At 40.1% G+C, this 15,494-nt stretch overlaps 1 protein-coding gene across 1 annotated transcript; it reads left to right on the forward strand.

The window, feature by feature from the left end:
• The first annotated feature begins 442 nt into the window (after nt 1–442).
• Nucleotides 443–1,659, forward strand: LOC139639725 (G-protein coupled receptor 4-like). Its single transcript, XM_071513873.1, has 3 exons — nt 443–583; nt 860–1,041; nt 1,119–1,659. Exons 1-3 carry the CDS (start codon nt 443–445, stop codon nt 1,657–1,659), a joined length of 864 nt encoding a protein of 287 aa, XP_071369974.1.
• The last annotated feature ends 13,835 nt before the right edge of the window (nt 1,660–15,494 follow it).

Consider the following 15,494-nt stretch of genomic DNA (forward strand, 5'->3'; position numbering starts at 1 on the left):
TATAACTTCATAATTATTATGATTATCATGATTATTATTCGTTTTATTATTATTAATATTATTATGTTGTTGTTTTTTATTTTTTTATTGTTTATGTGGGTTTTTTTTTTTACAATAGTAGTAGTAACAGTAGTATTAACAGTATTGACTAGCATCATGCCCATTCAGCCTAAGGGGCCACATGCTCCTTTAGAGATTTGATATCCGACATCTCTCAGATATAACACTTTCCTTTTTCTTGCTTTTAAATTTCTGGTATTTGTAATGCATTCGTGACGATTCTAATTTGCCATAGCATTGCACCTCGGTAAACAACTTCTGTTTCCCCTTCCTCATGTCTCAAGCAGTAGTGGAGGTAGTAAGAGAAGTGTTGAGTAGAGGCTAAGAAACCCTCCACCTTTCCCTGACCTGCTATCCCCAACAACAGGTCTCACTCTGAAGAATGGAAGCGTGGTACAACTACACAACCTTAACGAGGGACGCATATGATGACTTCTCAACCGCCGTACGTGTGACGGCATGGATCGTCATCTCCATCGGCCTTCCTTCGACCTTGCTGGCCATCTGTGCTCTGGTTTCCCTTGTGCGATAATTATGATTGAGATCTATTAATTTGTCTGTGTACCTGTTTATCTGTCTATCTCTGTCTATCAGACTTTGTGTTATTTATCTATAGGCAATGAAAGGTGATTCATTTTTTTTCAAGCATCACATTCATTCATTTTCTACCCGCTTAATCCTTCTCTGATTCACTAGGGACTGGAGCCTTTCCTAGTACATTCATACCTACAGGCAATTTAGTGTCTAATCCACCTGACTTGCATGACTTTGAAATGTATTTTTACCACTGTTCCTGCAGGTGCGAGACGGCCATGTTGCTCCGATCTATGTCATCAACCTCCTCGTCTCCGATCTAATCCAGCTCTGCTGCATGGCTGCCCGGGAGGCAGCACCCTGGAGATACAACATCCTCAAAAATTATATCTACTTCATTGGGTTGATTGCCAGTATTGGTTTCATGGTGTGTGTAGCCCTGGAAAGGTAGCTAACCATCTGTGTGTGTTTATGTGTTTCCGATGCATCTATCTATGTACCTACCTACCTATCTTGTATTACAGGTACTTGGTCATCACCCGCCCACTGTGGTACCGCTTCAGACAAAACATCAAGGTCTCTGTGGTGGTCTCCTTCATGGTCTGGGCCTTCCCCTTCATCCTGATCTTTCTCCTGGGGATGTTTCACTACATTTTACGACGCACCGTCCTCTCCATCTTCCTCCTCCTCCCCTTCCCCCTGCTCATCTTCTTCCTGGCTGGGACCCTCAAAGCTCTGTCCGCTTCCATCTCTGTCCCCCCTGAGGAGAAACGCCGAATCGTGGGAGTCTTGGTTCTGGTGCTGCTTAACTACACGCTGCTGTTCCTGCCCATGATCATTTGGTCCCTGGTGGCACCACTTGGCCCCATTTTTTATCCTAGCCTGCGTCTCATCTTCATCCAGTTCAGTCCTCTTGTGGACTTGGTTCTGTATGTTTTCATGAGGAAAGGAGCCGTAGACAAGCTTCTGGCCTGCCTGTGTCGGTGCAGGATGACTAGAGAGCAAGAGCAGGGACAGATCAACACCGTGAACGACGATACCACAGAGAGGGTCAGCTCCGTGTAGGAAGAGGAGGAGAGGTAAAATGTAGCTTACTTGATGAATTAGAAGAATGAGTTTTTACACCAGACCGTTCTGTAGCTTTTGTAGCCTGTGGTCTGAATGCACCTTAAGGGAGGCGGAGCTTCCTCCATCAGGCTCTGAGGCTCTAAGACCTGCTGATAAGATAAAGCTAGGCCCTGCATTTATTGTTTTTAATTACTGCTCAGAAATAGATTTCATTTTTTATTTTGTATTGTAAACCAAGTTTAATTGCAATTCTGTATCTATAAATAAAGTTCCTTATTATTGTTATCATCATTATCATTATTATTATTATTATTAGAATTTTGAATATAAAGCTTGGTCCGGATATATTTCTTCTTGTTCACAGGAATGGTTTTAGCATTTTAAAAACAGATTTACACATTTTTATGAAAAGCTAGGCCATATTCCTCTACATTTACTCTTTATGTTTTTAATTATTACTCACATTTTTTTATCTTGTAAACCACATTTACTTGTTTGTAATTCTACCTCTATACATAAAGCTTGTCATTATTATTATTATGATTTTTATCTTTATCGTTATCATTATCGTCACCATTATTGTTTTGAAAATAAAGCTTGGTCCAGAGAAATTTCTTCTTGTTCATTCTTGTTCCCATTCATTTGAATGCAGCCACAAAAATAGACTGAAAACTGACATTTAACATGTTTTTGAACAGATTCAACAACAGATCACACTACTGTGACTTTCAATTGATGTTTGGTCTTACTTTTTAGAACGTCATTTTGCCAAATAGCATTTTTATTGATAGAAAAGAACATAGCAGAGGAATACCACTTATGGGCAGTAAAAATCTGAATGCTACAAACTCGTCCAGCTGCATCCGATCTTGGTGAGTAGTTTATATTCTGGTTTACATGGTGGTTAAGTGCAGAGTAACCCCCATGTTAAAACTAAGTGGAATATTTCTTTAAATTGTATGCCGCAGTAAGCTGAATTCTATCAGTAGTATCCTGTAGCCTCTTGACACAGGACACATGGTGTATGAGTTCATAGCCAGAGTTCAGCCACAGTAGTTTCAAGTAGTAGTTCAGTAGTTTTTGTTACACTTCATGTCTCAATTTTTTAATTTCATGTCTCAGCATGGCAAGTTTATAGCGAGCAATGTAATTTAACTGCAGCCAACTCTTCTTGAGGAAGTGATACACAGAGCAGCTTTTTGTGGCGACTCTAGAAAGCAGCAGTGTTGCATCAGCAGGAAATTTACCAGGAAATGTTTGAAATACATTTTTGAATTCTTGTTTCACTTTGTTGCTTAGATCGTTATCCATCTACGTTCAATTAGTTTAGTTTAGTTTAGTTTAGTTTAGTTTATTTAGTTTAGTTTCTACGGTCAGAGCCACAGTGCCACCAAAATAGATCAATAAAGATATTCCTGTGATCTCAGAGTAATCATGTATGATACAGAAGTGCTAGGTAAAGAACTAAGAGCCAGGGAGAAAAGGTACAAACTTTTTGTTTCTTTTCTAAACATGAGAGGACAATTTTTAGTATAAGTACCAGAGGAAGACGGACATGATGAAATCAAACATCAATTTGTATCTTATTGCAGGAAATGCATGTTAAATCTTACCAGTCCTACCAGGAAGCTGTTATCTGTAGATTAGAAGCAGATGTAGATAACTAGGAAGCTGCTATGGGGGATTATTCACACTATAACTGCTGATTGGCTGTCTGGATGCAGATGAAGAAACAGCGGACCTTGGCAGATGCAACACATTCAGGTTGTGGTCCAGCAGCTTTCAAACTGTAAATTTGATGTTTAATTACTTAGCATACAAGAAAATGAATGCGGTCACTACTTAGAACACTATTTTTTATAGATATGCTTACTTGTAGTTTGTTGTTTTTACCTATTTTAGTCCTGCTGTATATACCTGTTTTATTCCTTTCTCAATTCTGCTTTTAATTAACGTCTAACTTTATTAGGGCCCGAGCACGACTTCGTGCGAAGACCTATTGTAATTGAAGGAGTTATTATTATTTTTCTTATTAGGCCAAATAAATCGCACTTTTGAGGGGCTAAACGTGCTCGGAAAGTTGCTCAACTTTGCACATGCATCAGAAGTGGGGAAAAATTATATATTTTATGGGTCTCGCACATTGGTGTGGCAAAATGGCTCAATAGCGCCCCCTACAAAATTTCCCCTAGACGTCCGAAATTTGGTAGGCCCATGTATCATGTCCAGACTTAAAAAAACGTCAATTGGCGCCATGCCCTAAACCCAACAGGAAGTTGGCCATTTTGAATTTATTGTGACATTATTGTGACATTTTTGGCCATTTGCAGGAGTAGAGCGCGTACCATGAGGCTCAGTCCTTCCCGCAGCGACCCGGGTTCGGTCTGCGGTCCTTTGCTGCATGTCCTCCCCTCGGTCTCTCAGTGTTACTCAGCATTTACAAACAATACAAATGCAAGTTAACTTTTACAACTTACTTTACACATAAAAATCATTTAGCAAGCCCTCACTATATAGCAGTAGCATTTTATCAGTCTTTATATCAAAAGCTTAGGCAATGAATTTCAAAAAGACCAAAAACAGTGGCTGCCATAAAGTAATTACAGATTGGGCTTTTAATGGATGCTGTCACATGGCTTATTTACGGCTAGTATTGCTTCAAGAGACATCTATATATCTTCCTGATAAAAGTGAAAGATTGCAGTCTGCTCTCTCATCATATAACTTGGTCAATGGAGCAGTGTGAGTGGGTGGTAGTTTCCTATTGACTGGTAAAACAACAGTCCCACCCACTCAAACAGTGATGAATGTACAGTGTCCTAAGATCCCTTGAAAAATTGAAGCTCTCTAGAGATTCAGGCTTTAGGCTTGCTGCAGTAGCTGAGCCACCTGACAGCTGGTTCTATATCTTAAAGGAAAAATCCACCCTAAAACACTTTAACGCTGTAAAAAAAAATAACAGCTAGTGGTGATGTACCTCGCATTTCCAGGCCCATTCGGATGTTTGGTGTTGTATTTTTCTTATTCCGATGGATAACTGGCCAAATGCAGACAACTACAACATAGATTGACAGCAGAATTTTTTTCAGATATCTAAAGAATCAACGGCAATCATCAGGTTTTGGTGTCAGTCCCTCAGAATCAAAGCACAAGGGCTTCTTTCTAGACTCAACAGCTGCTATTGCTATTGCTATTGCTATTGCTATTGCTCTCTCCACCCACACATACAACCCACAGCTAAAAGATAACTTTTTCAGTCTATTTATATGGCCATATACCTACTAACAAGTTCATGCCCCTTCTCTGGAGGTTGCCGAGAAAATCTGAGTAGAAGTAGATGCAGGGAGAAGAAGTAGGCAAGACAGGTTGAGGGAAAGTAACTTACAAATATTTATAACAAAATTACTCTTGGAATGCATTGAACATCACAAATTGGTATCCAACAATATAAGAGTATCGAAGGATGGATTTTTCCTTGAAACTGCTGTAAACATCTTCGAGGAGATCCAGAGTTACATACATTTTTCAAAATATATATTTTTTTTATTTTATTTAGTCTCCATATTTGGTGCTCAGCCTCATCGCTGTGGTGTTTCTGCACTGCTCTTCCCAGAGATCACTTGTCAATCAAACAGTGTGTCCAGTACTGTGACGTCTTTTTCCTTGAATTTCCTGTTGATGCAGTTTGACTTGAATCTCTGTAGGTGGCGCTCTTTGCTTTGTCTGTTCAACCATGGTGGATATCACTGCTCATGCTAACTACCCAGTTCTACCCCATCTACAGGGTTCTCCCAAAGAACGTAACAGTGGCTGTGAGTCACTTTGATCCCTCACTTAAACCACTGTGTAACAATTAAACAATAAAGAAACAGTGTGGGATACTGTCTTTTAAATGAATAGCCCATGTCATCTGTTGTTGGCAGCCAGCCACGCACTCTGAGGGGAGAGGTGACCATGGCGTCTGTGAGGCGGCGGCAGCAGCAGCTGTCATCGAATCATCGCTGCATACTTTAAGATCAGATAATTTAATTGGTGATGGAACAGACTGTACAGAGTGAAGGCAGTGCTGGGAGTCAAAGTGCAGCCAAAAACCAAGATGCAAAGATTTAGAACCGTATGTATGCTACTTGTTGGGCCAAAATGTTAACGGAATGATTTTAATCGTGTAGAACAAGTAAATACATTGATATAGTGAGCGGAGTGGCGCCTCTTAAAGGAATAGTTCACCCAAAAATGAAAATTCTGTCATCATCTACTCACCCTCATGCCAAATGAAACACAGGTGAAATTTGTTAGTCCATATAACACACAGGGAGGCTGCCAGCACAACTTGGTAGCAGCCTTCTCCAAAACAACTGAAGTCAATGGGGACCTGTTCTTTAGAGCTCCAAAACAAAAACAGCCAAACAATCACACTGTGAATAGAAAGACCTATACACCATGATTTGTTGCAAATCAATCAGCTGTAGTTAAGATTTGCACTAAATGATGGTGTAAATATACTGTAGGTCTTTTTGGAACTCTGAAGAACTGGTCCCCACTGACTTCAGTTGTTTTGGAGAAGGCTGCTATGGAGTTGTGCTGGCAGCCTCCCTGTGTGTTATATGGACAAACTTCACCTGTGTTTCAACTGGCATGAGGGGGAGGAGATGATGACAGAATTTTCATTCTTAGGTGAACTATTCCTTTAACTACATCTGAAGGAGCAGAGCAGTCAGCCAATCACAGGGCCTGTCAAACTGTCAGTCATCATGCAGCAGTTCACAGCAATCAAATGGCAAGATGTCAAAATGACACTCTCCCTCACATTAGCTACCGCTAATTAGATATCTCACACGTTATTGTCAATGCTGCATAGCAACCAGAATGATGTAACGCTCCTTGTGCCTCGAGCAGGAGTACAAAAAGCTTCCTATCTGATCACACTTGTGCCATACACATCTATGTCATACCAGGGTTCCCAACTGAAAAGAATAAGTACTCAGCAGATTAGTTACAATAGCGTGGTTACCGCATTTTAGCTAGCTAAAAAGGCAGCTGCGAGGCTAGCTAAAGGCCAGCCATTTTTGTGCATTATTGGCGGCCTTTCCAGTAAGCGGACTGGTGACTGGCTTGTGCATTTTCTCATCCCGAAGATATCTCGCACATCCAATTCCGCTGCTCTCCCTGAGCTCCCCTCGAGCGTCGATCTGGTGCTCGCCGCTAATCCTGAGGTGGAAACATCCTCGCGGGTGTCATCGCATCACAGCCCCCTGGTCCCCGGTCGCTCGAGCACGCCGTGCCCTGGTAACATATGAGCACAGCCAGGAAAAAGGAGGGCAGGCTCCAGTGCTGCCGGGGAGCAGTAAATATCTACTGATTAAAAACACGGTCATGGCAGAAGCTACTGGCGAGCATGGCATATTCTTCTAACTTTCGGATTCCACTCATTTGTGATGGAAACCGATGAAAGTTGTCTCCTTTGTTGCCAACATTTCCCTCTGCCCTTCCAGTCATAGCAGTTTGGCACCAGGCTTGTCGGGTTGAAATGTCAGTGAAATACTCCTTAAAGTATTTTATTATCATTATTAGTCATATTATTAGCTATGGACTTTAACCTTTGAAACTTGATTTCATAACCCTGCGTTTAGTTTGCTAGGACGTGGCCTATGGATCAATATTAGTGCGGTTGTTAGGCCACACTAGTAATGAAATCATCACAGAGCAACCATCTGTATGATGCTTCCCTATCAGACACCGCACCACTCATTGGATGCAGTTGAGTGGGTGTTAATTAAAATGAAAATCCCTCTTAAGTTTTCTTTCACAGAGTAACCAAGTATTTTTTTTTTTACTCAAGCACTCTACATAAGTACAGTTTTGAGCTATTTGTATTGTATAAATTCTAAGAAACTCTGACTTTTACCCGTATTTCAAAGCTCATACCCATTTTTTACAATCAAGCAATCAGACTGACCATACAAAAGCAAGAAAATAATAATCCTTTATCCCACAGTGCAGCATGGTTTATGGTTCAGTAAGAGAAGTGGATGTTATTCATGCCTATTGGCTGATAAATGTAATTATCGCATTGCCAAGGTGGGTTAACCTCTTGAATGCTTTATGTCTGACATGACCATGTCTCCATAATTACAGGCATGGAAACAATGTTCACAAAAGGATGCAGCCAACAGCATGATTCCATTAGGGTTCAGGTCAGGACACTGTCTAAATAGGCTACCATAAAATGCCATTGCAAATTATTTCCTTTCCTTTGGGAACATGAAACACCACTTACCTGTCTGCTTGAAAAGGAGTTCAAAGCTTTTATGCGAGGGCTGATTGAAGACTTCCTGAATTGCCTCCAACACAATCTCACAAAATCTGAGGCACACACTCTGAAATGCAGATTACGTGTTGCGGACGGAATAATGTGAAGATTAGCCTCCTCCGCCACAAAAGGAATTATGTGACAGTACCGCAAATCGGAAATTTCATTTTCATATGAAAAGGTTCGCTAAGTTAAGTTTAGGCAAACAAAACAACTTCGGGTAAGGTGAGGTTAGGTTAAGCAACTTTCCACCGCACTATTTCAGTGTCAAACTACTGCTTGTGTCTATTTTCTTTCTGTTGATACTAACAATAGAAGTGCTGATGATACTGTGAAATTATTGTGACTTTTGGATAAATATCAACAGGGCTTGAAATTAACTTTTGGGTAGCGAGCCAACATGGCTACGTTCAGAGTAGCTAGTTACCAGCCACTCAGAATTTTCACTAACCAAAAGCTTAAGGACATGAATACATATTTTGCGTATGCATAACGAAAGTTGATGGCCTAATATCACATTAAAACCACTGTACAAGGCCATTGTAAATGAATGTTTCCATACTGGAGTGACCACAGGGATTGAGGGCCCTTACTGTGTGTGTGTGTGTGTGAGAGAGAGAGAGTGTGGATGAGTGGATGAGTAATAAAATGTCCTCAGAGCTCTTTCATCTTCAGGATCCTCCTCTGATTCCCACCTGCTTGGTCTCAGTGCGTGAACTCCGGCCTTGGAGAGCGCAGACTGTCAGTGGCAGTGCCGGGGGTCAAAGTGCCTGACAGACGGAGGGTTCAGCAGGAGAGAGAGAAGGTCACAGAGTGCCTCGCTCTTCAGGCTTGACCGCCCACCCGCCTTTTACCTGTTGCATCACACTGAACCCACACACAGTTACAGCTGTGGATGCTGGGATGGCAAGGCTGAGGTTTATCATGTGCAGGTACATGTCAGGACACTCATCACCATATACTACTACTACTACTGCTACTAATGGGTCATATGTTAAATTAATAGATTATAAAATAAATAATAATAATAACTTCACTTGATGGTGTATCCTCTTATAATTCGTACAGGCTAAAAAAAATGATTATTTGCCAGGGGTCAGTGTGCAAATCGCTCTGTACTAAATTGGACAATATGCAATGTTTTTTTTGTTTTTCTTTGTTTATTACTAGTTTTATTTACTTTTGCCAGGAAACATGGCCTCAGTGAACATAATCAGAAAGCATTGAAAACTGATTAGAGGGCTCTGCCAACTGTAGCGTGTGTTTCTGATTGCTCTCCCAATCAATGAATACGTTTGCAGCAGCCAAATTCCCTATATCATAGCAAGCATATTTCATTCGCCCTCGGGGTTAATATGTGCATCAACTTGTACTGGGCGCTGGGCTAAAAGACAATAAATGGAAATAGACACTTAGCCCTCCATACCTGTAATACTGACAACATTTCTAGTCCTGGCGTGTTGCACCTTGGCTGGAAATTTAAAAGGGGCTTCGATCAAATTGGATCAAACTCTATTAAATCCAGAGCAATCACAAGGTTTGGGATTAAATTGCTGGTTGGGACGAGCAGAAAAAAAAAAATAAGGCAAAATAAATGATTTCATAATAATCATTTCCTCATATTTTTTGGAGAGAGTAGAATATGGCCTTCATTTCCATTTATTAGAAAATGTTCTCTGTATTGGTACCAAATGGGTAGATTTACTGAATGGGGTGACTACAGCACATTTTCCACTTATTTGCTCCCAGGAGGCGAAATGAAACGGTAATGAAGATGTAAAAGCCGTTTTCGACGCCTTGTTGTGGAGGGACAATGAATGTGAAATACAACAACACCTCGATGTCGAAAGCACTTTGGTCCAACATGAATAAGCCTTTTAACACTCGGCTGACCGATGCATTAGTTCAAATATCGTTTTTCGCAAGTCTGCCGTGAAGGATTTCTGTATTTTAGGAGAAAATCCGGCCTGAATCGTCTCCGTATCAAAGCGCTAAGCAGCTTTTGAAAAGGCTTAAAACACCTCATTCACCTCAAGTTTCTCTTTCTCTTTTTTTTTTAAATGCTTCCAGGTGTGTTTTTTGACTATTTTGTAGTGCAGAAGAGGACAGAAGACAGGGCTAAGACGATTACAGTTGATATGTGCCTGTCCGATCCATCATAACACGGCTCAACCTGTCAGAAATGAAAACTGAAAACTGAGACGCATAGGTGCTGCGTGAAGAAAAACTCATATTTCTCCAAACTTTAAGGGAATTAAGAAAAATCGGCCTCATCTTCAGAGTGGTGCATGAATTCCTCAATGGGTTTTCAATGGGGGTTTTAAAGAGTTAATGTAAAGGTCTACGTTGAGCCTTAAATTAACATGAAAACATAAAAAAAAGCATTAAAAAAAACACAATATTGGGTCTTAACATGACAGCAGTGGTGTTCTTGTTGTTGTGCTTCAGCTTCCATAAATGCAAAAATCTCACAAAAGTGTCAAAATAACGGAAAAAGATGAGGAGTGGATGAGAGCAAGTTTTTGTTTTAGCGTTTCCCTCTTACTACAGTAATAGTGGGAGGCTTTGTCATCTAGCTGTACAAAGCTGTGTGTGTGTGTGAGAGAGAGAGAGAGAGTGAGTGTTTTTCTAGTACACACACATACACGGATAACTCGAAACTCCAGCCGTGACAGGTCTTCCATTATTTAAAAAAAAAAGCTATGCACTCAGCTCGTTCTGCCGTCTCCATATGCGTGCTGAATCATACAAATAAAACTGCATGAATAAAGAGGACAACAGAGCGCGCTCATTTGGCTCCGGGGTTTTTTTTTTTTTGCCACATGTCGTCTATTGGAGAACACCGCTCCATTTAAGAATTCATGCGTTATTCTGATTTTTCTCCACAGTCACACAAACACGGATCCCGCTAAACTCCACTTTGCTCAGGCGAAAATCCTGACAGGTCTTTCATTATTTAGAATTATATAACAAAAATAAATAAATAAGTGCTGCTTTCTCTACTGTATTCTATTTTCTGACTGAAGTGCAAGAGCTACAGTATTCCATAACAAGCGGATACAGGCCAGCACTCACATTTATATGTATAGGGATTGATATATCGGAATTCAATATATCGCGATACAAATATGTGACGATACGTATCGTGGGGCAGAAAAATGAATTGTGATATTTACTGTAGTAATCACAAATGAGACGGCTTGACCATCACAATTTCACAAGCTCTCCATCCAAATTATATTATTGTCACTTTGTAATGACATCTTTAAATTGGTGTTTACATTCTAGCAAACCAATCGTATACCGTACCGTATCGTATTGTACCGTACGGTATCGTACCGTACCGTACCGTATCGCATCGTACGTACCGTACCGTATTGTATCGTACTGTATCGCACGGTATCGTACCGCATCGTACTGTATCGTACCATATTGTATCGTATTGTATCGTATTGTATCGTATTGTATTGTACCATACCGCATCGTATCGTATTGTACCGTACCGTATCGTATCGTATCGTACCATACTGTATTGTATTGTATCGTACTGTACCGTATCATATCGTACCGTACTGTATTGTATCGTATCGTATCGTACCGTATCGTACCGTATTGTATCGTATCGTACCATACTGTATTGTATTGTATCGTACCGTACCATACCGTACCATATCATATTGTACCGTACCATACCGTATCGTATCGTATCGTATTGTATCGTATCGTATCGTACCGTATCGTATCGTACCGTATCGTATCGTATCGTACCGTATCGTATCGTATCGTATCATATCGTATCGTATCGTACCGTACTGTATTGTATCGTATCGTACCATACCTGTATCGTATCGTATCGTATCGTACCGTACTGTATTGTATCATACCGTACCGTACCGTATCGTATTGTATCGTACCATACTGTATTGTATCGTATCGTACCATACTGTATCGTATCGTATCGTACTGTATCGTACTGTATCGTATCGTACTGTATCGTACTGTATCGTATCGTACTGTATCGTACTGTATCGTACCGTATTGTATCGTACTGTACCATACCGCATCGTATCGTATCGTATCGTACCATACTGTAATGTATCGTATCGTACCATACTGTAATGTATCGTATCGTATCGTACTGTATCATACTGTATCGTACCGTATTGTATCGTACCGTACCATACTGTATTGTATCGTATCGTATCGTATCGTATCGTTAGATAAACATATCGTCCCATCCCTAATAGTGATTCATGTATTTAGAATATCATCTATAAGAGTTGTTGATGTTGACACCATAGTTTGTTTCCAGACCTTTGCTTAAGGAGAAGACCATTACATTTAAAAATATATGTTATCATACCTCGATATCAAACATAGATAGTGCTTGGAAGGCTTTTCATTATTCCTCATTTATAATGTACACAATATCTATTGTTCAAATCATCCGTTGAAAAAATTGACTGAAATTGCAACCTTTCACATATAGAAGAGGGAGTCCATTTTACACCCATAAATCTCCCTAAGATGGATCTGCACCTGATTTCAGGTTTGCTGCCACAAAAACAGCAAAATCAGAACAATTCGTTGTTATTCCAAATTCATAACTACACCCCAAATATGAAGTCTGACATATGTGAAATGTTGAGCATTTGACAAAACCATTTAACCCCAAATGAAACAAGGGTGTATATACCATTACAAACATGTTATTGGAATGTTATGCCTTCACACCTACATTTATAGAATGTGCTTTTCATTATTATATAATAGACAAACATTTCCAAATCACAGCCCTTTTAGCATATACAGTATGATGCTACAACTATGTCATGATTTGAGATGAGCTTTCACCTCATGAAGAAAGGGAACTAGAAACAGCCATTTTAAAGTATAGCAAGGTTAGGCTAAGTTTTGGTTAACCCTTGCCCAACACACACACACACACACACACCTCTCTTTTCCTCTCCATCCATCTTTATCAAGGTATTTCTTTTAAAAAACAACACCAATAACACCAATATGTATCCCATCTGACCCTTACACCCTTACTACCTTCCATCCTTTTCTCATCTCTCTTCCTCACCTTTCTTCCCTTTCACCCTCTTTTTCTACCACCTCCACTCACTTTCTTCACCTGGCTCTGTAACCAGCTCAACAACAGAAAACCCATTTTGCTGGTGACATTTTATCATCAACATAAAGCCCCCATATGGAAATGCCACTTTCTCATGAAGTGAAAACGAGCTTTGACCTCAGCAAGGGCAAGTGGAGGGGAAATGGAGCTCATACAGACTAGTGAGGTTAAGCCAGAGGTTACGATGAAGCATGGCTGATATTGATTTATTTACCTAATGCAGCCTGGACCTCTAACCTCCTCAACGCCAATACATCGATATGCACACATTTTATCAAACTAACCACCTTGGGTGCTGCCACAGCGTTGGTCACCTAGCTGTTGTCAATGGAGTCGATTCAGAAAGTTTCAAGTTATATTTCAGGTTACAGTGGCAATGTAATATTATGAAATTGAATTCATTTGCTCTGAACCTGTATTCAGTTCTCACAATTCAAATTCAGTTCTCGTAATTCAAATTCAGTTCTTGCAATTCAATTTTACTTTACTCAAATTTACTGAGACACATCCTGGTCGTTGAGGAAGAGCAATCGAGTGCAAGGCAAGGCAAGGCAAGGCAAGGCAAACTTTATTTATATAGCACATTTCATACACAAGGCAAATACAATGTGCTTCACATAAAACAGAAAAAAATACATAAAATGACATTAAAAACGAAAAGAAAGAAAGATGTTGAGCAGTCACTCTCACACTAGTGACACCTCTGGTCAGCCAGTATAACTTCTCTGAGAGTGACTCCCTCAATTTTTCCTCTCAAAAAGGAAATCAATTTATATGAGATCTTGAAGGATTCTTCGAAGGATTCTTCAAAAGAGCCTAGAGTCTTTCCAGTGGTCTTACCCCACCCTATAGGCAGGCCCCACAGCCCCTATAGGACTTGTAAATGTTCCTGTAGAACAATACACAGATCATCTAAACCAGTGTTTCCCAACCCAGTCCTCAAGGACCCCTTTTCCTGCAAGTATTGGTTCCAGCTCTACACTTGCGCATCTGATCCAGTTAAGGTCTTAATGCTGATTGGTAGAGACAGATCTACCTGAACAGAGCAGCATGAAAGTGTGTAGGCCCCATTGGGATCAGGTGTGCAAGAGTAAAGATGGAATAAAAACTTGCAGGACAGGGGGTCCTTGAGGACTGGGTTGGGAACCACTGATCTAAACAATTACAATTATAAACTTTAAGAAATCCTTCAATTCTCAATACAGGTTTGAGGATCCCATCAGAGCAAATAAACTACTCACCAGAGTTCCTCTAGACTCCTGTTGGGATCCTGTTCGTTTACGCCAATTTATGAATAATTTTGCATAAAATAGGTAAAACATAAATAAAATAAATAAATAAAGATAACACCTGTTACATCTACATACAGATGATTTAGCAGAAGGCCACAGAGAAAAGGAATGTTTTGAGCCGACTTTTAAAAGAGCTGACAGTGGGAGCACATCTCAGTGCTTCTGGAAGTTTATTCCAGTAATTGGGAGCATAATTACTAAAAGCAGCTTCACCTGATTTAGTTTTCACCCTGGGAACAACTAACAGACCGGTCCCAGATGACCTCAGGGTGGCTCATATCCTAAGAGCAGGTCAGAAATGTATTTTGGAGCTAAGCCATTTAGGGCTTTATAGACAAGCAGCAGAATTTTAAAATCAATTCTATGGCACACTGGAAGCCAATGCAGTGACCCAAGAACTGGTGTAATGTGTTCTGTTTTCTTAGTCTTAGTCAGAACTCTGGCAGCAGCATTCTGAATCAGCTGTAAACGCCCCAGAGTTTTTTTGGGGAGACCGGAGAGAAGACCATTGCAGTAGTCTAACCTGCTGGTAATGAAAGCGTGTATCAGCTTTTCTAAATCATGTTTTGACATAAGACCCTGTACTTTGGTTATATTTTTAAGATGATAAAAGGCTGATCTTGTAATGGTATTGATATGTTTGTTAAAATTGAGATAACACCAAGATTCCTAGCTTGGTCTTTACTCTTGAGAGACAGGGAGTCAAGGTGAGCCCTAATTGTCTGTCTCTTTTCCTTGGTACTAAAGATAATTACCTCAGTTTTGTCTTTATTTAGCTGAAGAAAGTTTTGGCACATCCAGTCATTAATTTCCTCAATACACTGAATCAGAGAATCTACAGGACCAAAGTCGCTTGAAGAAAGAGATATATAGAGCTGAGTGTCATCTGCATAATTGTGATAGTGAATGCTATTTTTATGTATGATATGTCCTAGTGGAAGCATGTAGAGGTTGAATAAAAGAGGGCCAAGGATTGATCCCTGTGGAACTCCACATGTCATACCGACCCTTTCAGAGACATTCGTGCAGATTCACAGAACTCAAAAATTCAGTTTTTCACTGCAATTATTCAAGTTAAACAATACAAATCAAA

The sequence above is a fragment of the Centroberyx affinis genome, unplaced genomic scaffold (genome assembly GCF_046629955.1).
Source record: "Centroberyx affinis isolate AG114_WGS23_722 - 3 ecotype Tasmania unplaced genomic scaffold, CSIRO-AGI_Caff_v1 ptg007594l_1, whole genome shotgun sequence".
Lineage (NCBI taxonomy): Eukaryota > Metazoa > Chordata > Actinopteri > Beryciformes > Berycidae > Centroberyx > Centroberyx affinis.

Coding starts and splice junctions, on each gene's coding strand:
- LOC139639725 (XM_071513873.1), top strand. CDS start 443: ATGGAAGCGTGGTACAACTACACAACCTTAACGAGGGACGCATATGAT. Junction 584..859: donor TCTGTGCTCTGGTTTCCCTT/GTGCGATAATTA, acceptor CTGTTCCTGCAG/GTGCGAGACGGCCATGTTGC. Junction 1,042..1,118: donor GTGTGTGTAGCCCTGGAAAG/GTAGCTAACCAT, acceptor CTTGTATTACAG/GTACTTGGTCATCACCCGCC.